The sequence below is a fragment of the Abrus precatorius genome, unplaced genomic scaffold (genome assembly GCF_003935025.1).
Source record: "Abrus precatorius isolate BTA unplaced genomic scaffold, Abrus_2018 Scaffold11, whole genome shotgun sequence".
Lineage (NCBI taxonomy): Eukaryota > Viridiplantae > Streptophyta > Magnoliopsida > Fabales > Fabaceae > Abrus > Abrus precatorius.
Window position 1 is genome coordinate 8,515,062 of NW_020874303.1, and position 5,969 is coordinate 8,521,030.

Genomic DNA, 5,969 nt, shown 5'->3' on the forward strand with positions numbered 1-5,969 from the left:
CATTACAGATACAATTGCTTACATATATTAATCAGAAATCAAATAAATTTTGCAGCATACGAATCTGTACAGATACAATTACACAGAACGTTCGCAATTAAAAAGGCTCAGCAATCTATATACACTTTTGGCTAATGAATGATAGAATTATGACTAGGTGTTGTAAAAAAAAAAAAAAAGTACTAAGAATCAATTGTGCTTAATGTGTCCTTCAAATATCTATGGTACATATATGTACACCACTCCCTTTGAACTTGATGAATTGTGTTGTCAGGAAAGGTTGGTAATTGAAACTCTGGATAATACTGAAAAGAAAACAAAATACAAATCTTAGTTATATTAGATATAATTCAAATGGGTAGACACTATCCTAATAAACACTTAGTGATATAAAATAATTTTGGATATGCACTCCTCTTACATTAAATGGGATTGTAGTCTGTCCATGGTGCAAAACATCTCTAATGAAGAGACACACATAATATCCACAGTCATCATTATTTGATTGCTTAGGACACTGTATGTGGAGGAAAAAAACATAAAAAACATGATTAATAAATGGACAATATTGAGTGTAAATTATGCAGTGTTATAAAAGAAGTTAAAAGAGTTTTTTGTCAAACGATATTGAGACCTGTATAGTGACCCAATTTGTTTGATGCATCTTTGTCCTAGAGGGCTGCACTTTTCTCTCAACTCGATATGTGACAAGAGCACTAATAATAAAATGCAAGAACAAATTTACAATTAAATGAAAGCAGATTCATATATGATAGACCAGCTAACAGGTAAAATCATGTATACTTACTTATTAAATATGTTTTGCATATGTGGTCTAGTCTTTATCTGTTTGCGGAGAGGATCCATATAATACATTGTCTCATCAAAGGTGTTGATAGAATCTAGGATCCAATGTTGCCTACCAAATGTTTAAGATTACAATAATTAAATATGATAATGAAAATGATAAAACTTATATGCATGGTCATAAGATTGACTTACCCAACATTGTAAGGTGCGAATATTAAGTGATCTTCACCCATATAACGCTTTAATGTCAGCTATATGTTGATGTGGGGTCTGATTGAGGTTCGCATCTATTTCATAGGGAGATATAAATGAAAACTTACTTGCCATATTGGTCCCTTCCAAGTAAGCTTCACACAAATATCTTGTAGTTGAAAAGATGAATGAAATGAGATTAAATAAGGTAGTTAACATCAAGTTTCGTATGGGAGAAAGATATTTATACAATTGGTATAAATTAAAGAATTACCTAATGTAAAGGTTGATGCTGGAGGCGCTCAACCAATGGCGACGTATGACCTCTTATATGTTTTCTTTTCCCACAATGTTAGTAAATTCTTTTCCCCAATGCTGACTTGTCATATGAATACTTACATTGTCAATGGCTTGATCACTTCTTATATAGAGCTTCATCATATCGAAGCACGCAGCACCTTGAGCCTGTGCCAACTCAGGAAGGTCAGACGAATTAGAAACAACACATTTATTGCTTGGACCAGCAATGGATTTCTTTGTGTGACCTGTCCCTTTCCCTAACCCTCTACTAGATGATGGGGCAACCTGAAATAACATCAAAGAGTTTGTGTAATGAAATGAAAAATTAAATGCATACATTGGAATGCTGCAAAGAAAATTATGATTATATACCTTGGGTCGTAAAGTGATTAGGGACAATGGCCAGACAACATAAGTTCCAATTGCATCTCTCAAGCAATTGAGGTTTGTTTCTTCATTAGGAACAGGCAATGCAGTGTCTTCTTCCTGTCTTTGCACTATCTCTATTGAGACCTTATAATGGTGAGGAGGAAGAGCAGTATTGTGTAAGGAGTCCCCAACTACTGTTCTCGAAACTCTCCCTCTGGCAACCACGCAATATGGGGTATTCAAATACAGCATGCAGTCGTGATCACCTATAATACATACATTATTAAAGGTTAGAAATAAAAAATTAATCGTACGTCATTAAAAATAAATTTAAAAGTAACTAAATTGCTGTTGTTGAATTGTACCTCTGGAATTTCTACAGATGCAACTGGTGTACAACTGCCTCTTTGGCTGTTACATGGCAGTTCTGGCTGCAGATGGTGACCTCCCTCCACCGCTTGTTGCATTTGAGGGGGAATACCCATTTGTGGTGGCATGGAAGTAGGCATAAATGGTGGTGGAGTGGCAGTAGGGTTGAAAGGCATTTGACTAGACATGAAAGGGGGCAGTCCTTGACCCCCAATCAACTGTGCCACAACACTTGTCAGATGCGCTACCCAATGCTTCATGTTCTGCCACTCAGTAGATGATGGGTGTGGATGTGAAGCTGTTGAGCCGAATGCAACCTCCAAAACCTGCAGCTCTTACACGACCAGGATGTTCTTTTACACCAAGAGCTTTACCCAATATGTCGTTTCTGGCCGTTGATTCAGACTCAGCCTCCATACCCACCTGTGAAAGGGTTTCTTATAACGAACAAAACAAAAATATGATCAGTGTATAAAAGGTTCTGTTCAAAATGAACTATGTTATTTATACTTACAAATTCAGCAACTATTTTTTGAACTCCTTCATCATCAAAACCACCTTGCTTATTAACCCTAGCAGCCTTCCATAAGACATGTCGAGGTACAGAGGTCACATTAGACCCAGAGGCAGCAATCTACAAAAAAATAAACATTAATTAATTACAACTCGTCAACATTTGATTACATAAGACTATAACCTAATAAATGCAAATATCAAAATGGTACAGATAGTACCAATTCCAGCTCCAACTGAGCATATCCCTTAGATGACCGCCTATATCTATACGACATTCCTTTTGCCCTAGCAGCATTGGCCTCACTTTCTTTCTAAATATTGTTTTTCAAAATGAAAACAAAAACATATCAGCAGAGATTACCAAGTCAAACACAGATAATAGAAATATATAATAAAAGTGTATTTATATTACCTTAAACTCTTCTGCGTAGCTTTGCTTTACAAACTCGTTCCAGTGATCAGTGACAGTAATGAATCTCTGATACTTCTCAGGAGGGTGGGGGAGACAATTACCGTCTTTATCAAAGACATGCTTCCTCATTCGTGTACGAAATGCATGGAGATGCCGTCCAGCTAATGCAAGTACAAAGACTTTGTTCGTTTCTTGCACTTTAAAGGTTTCCTACAATGAAAGCTAAATAAGTAAATCAGCTTTACCCAACATGATTTATTAATAATACTACACTTAGAGAAAGAATTGTAGTTTACCTCTACTTGCTCCCAGATATGGTCCTTTAGATTAGTAGGCACATTTGTCCAATCACATATACTAATTGGCACTGTACTTCTAGTTACAAATCCAATAAAATGGGAGAATTTAGATCTATTAGGGTCAATCGGTTGCCCTTTACAATTCCATCCAACCTGCAAAATTTAAATAAAGTGATGACACTTATTGAAATTAATAATATATTATTAAAAAACACATTAAAGCATTGGTGATTTCAACTGATACCTGTAACTTTTGTCCTAACTTCCTTGCCTTGCTAATTGCCTTCAATTTTGTTTTCCTCGAGTGTTCTTCCTCTTCAATTGTTGGGTCTTAGAAGGAGAACCTCCTTCAATGTTATCAAAAGATGTCATCTCTGCATAATAGATTTATGTTAGTATAAATTGGAGAGTGGAAGTGAACATGTAAAATAATAAAGAGACATATATTTATGTTTAAATCGAAAAGTGTATTAACCTTTTTCTTTTCTTAGGGAGCTTAGTAAGTTTCCTATGCCCTTTAATGGAATGAAATGATGGATTTGACCAAATACCCTCTTCATAATCATGTCTTGCATAAAGGTCTCTATCATCTATTATTATATCCCTCATTGACATTTGCTGTACACCTCTTAAAGGTTCGTCCTCCACATTAACTTCTTCATCCATTAGTTCACCATCGGTTAAAGAATTAAACTTATTAGATAACAGCACAATACTCCATGACTTGTCAATAGGATCAGGGATATAGAACACTTGTTGTGCCTGTGCTGCAAGGATAAACGAGTCATTTTGATATCCCACCCTTTTAAAATTAACTCTTATAAATCCTAAATCGTCAATGTGAACCCCACTGTTGTTGTCAATCCACCTACATCTAAACACTGCTACTCAAAACTTTGTGTAATCTAATTCCCATATGTGTTCAATTACCCCAAAGTATGACATATTGACATATATGGGGTTTCTATCCTTTGCAGTCGATATATGAAGCGATTCAGCAACAAGTGTCACTCCACTATTTTGCATAGTACTCTGTTCGTCATGCTCTTTTGTATAAAAGGTAAACCCGTTCACCAAGTAAGAAGTATATGAAAATGCATCAACACAAGGACCTTTTGATAACCACTGAATCTTCTCTGTTTTAGGGGTGTTATTCTCAAACACGTGCTCGTAAACATACTCTTGTAGCCATGGAATGAATCTCTGGTTATGTTATTTTGTAATCCAATTCTCACCTCTGTTTGGATTCGCACCCTTCAATATTTCTTTGTGCATTATTATAAAGGTTCAATTTCAGGGGTGTTATGTAAGACATATAAGTGTGCTTGGTCCCGTTGTACTCTTGGAACCTCAATTTGTTGACAACCAGTGCTACCTTTTCCATCCATCTTTCCTGTGTGACGGCATTTTGGAAGACCAATTGATTCTACATTTGCATGTACTCAGTACAAAATTCAACTGCTTCTTCAACTAAATATCGCTCAGCAATGCACCCCTCTGGTCGGCTTCTATTCTTTACATACTGATAGTCATATTTCAGTACATCTTTCTCTCTATATTTTGGTTTAATTGAGCTTCATTAATGCATTATTTTGATGTGTTAGTTTAGATTTGTGTTAGTAAGTAATTTAGGATTTAAATATAAATATTTCTTAATTCCCGCCATAATTTCTTATTTTGACATAATTTCTTACAAAGACCATATCTGGAGTTACACTACTCGGAATTGGACAAAATTGGTGTCCTTGGAAATATAAGACAGAGATCTAAAACTTCTCTGTTGGGAGAAAATCCCAGTTCGAGCATCTTCTAGTCCAAATTTGCGTCACAATGTTGCGACCCTGCACTGAAATTATCAGAATTTGATTGTATTGTTGATTTTACTTAGTTAGGTGTTTAGAAACCTCATTAGGGAGTTGGGCCTTAATTAAGCCCAATTATTTTGTCTTTTACTTAGTTAGGTGTTTAGGAACCTCATTAGGGAGTTGGGCCTTAATTAAGCCCAATTATTTTGTCTTTAAATAGAGGTTATGACTCCATGTACGAATCCTTATTTTTCTTTTCCCGCAATTTTTTTAGGAATCAAAAAGTCTCTATTTTAAATTCTTTCTTCTTTTATTTTTGTCTCTCTACCTTTCATCTTTTCATATTTTCTGGTTTTGGCCAAAGCAAGCATGATCATGAAGCAAGGCTAATCCATCAATCGGTTTAAGGTTTTAAGAACTACATTGCATTTGAGTTTTGGGTTAGGTTCTATTGAATTCTCGCTCTTCCTCCTCTTTTCTAATTAGGATAATTACATTTTTCATGATATTGAATTTTCATTTGCATTCTAAACAGAGAATAAGAATTTCATATTTGAAATAAATGAATTCACCTAATTCAATAAATCAATTTTTCTGAATTTTGTTATAGCATTGGATTTGCGATTGCAGTTCTTGTTTCGATAGAATTCATAATCTAGATTTAGATTTTGGGTTATTAATGTCGTATTGAATTAGTGTTGATTGGAAATTCGTTAGAATTGTATTCGTGTAACAATGAGAATTGTGTTGTAGTGATTGAGATCTTGATTTGGTTGAACTTCATATTTCGTTTCGTTAGAATTATTCTTTGTTCTTGTTTTTTCTGTTGTTTACAATTTAATTCAAAACAATTCATCCCTAAGCTAATCTGAAATTACATGATGAAACTAGAAACAG

General features: G+C 34.8%; 1 protein-coding gene across 1 annotated transcript; it reads right to left on the bottom strand.

Annotated features, from left to right (window-relative positions):
* Positions 1-2,310: 2,310 nt before the first annotated feature.
* LOC113855588 lies at positions 2,311-4,293 on the bottom strand. The gene is made up of 8 exons (XM_027487220.1): positions 4,198-4,293; positions 3,819-4,029; positions 3,512-3,597; positions 3,265-3,420; positions 2,969-3,178; positions 2,775-2,867; positions 2,555-2,674; positions 2,311-2,463 (listed from the first exon to the last, which is right to left on the bottom strand). The coding sequence occupies exons 1-8, from the start codon at positions 4,291-4,293 to the stop codon at positions 2,311-2,313; spliced, it is 1,125 nt and encodes a 374-aa protein (XP_027343021.1).
* Between the last annotated feature and the right edge of the window lie 1,676 nt (positions 4,294-5,969).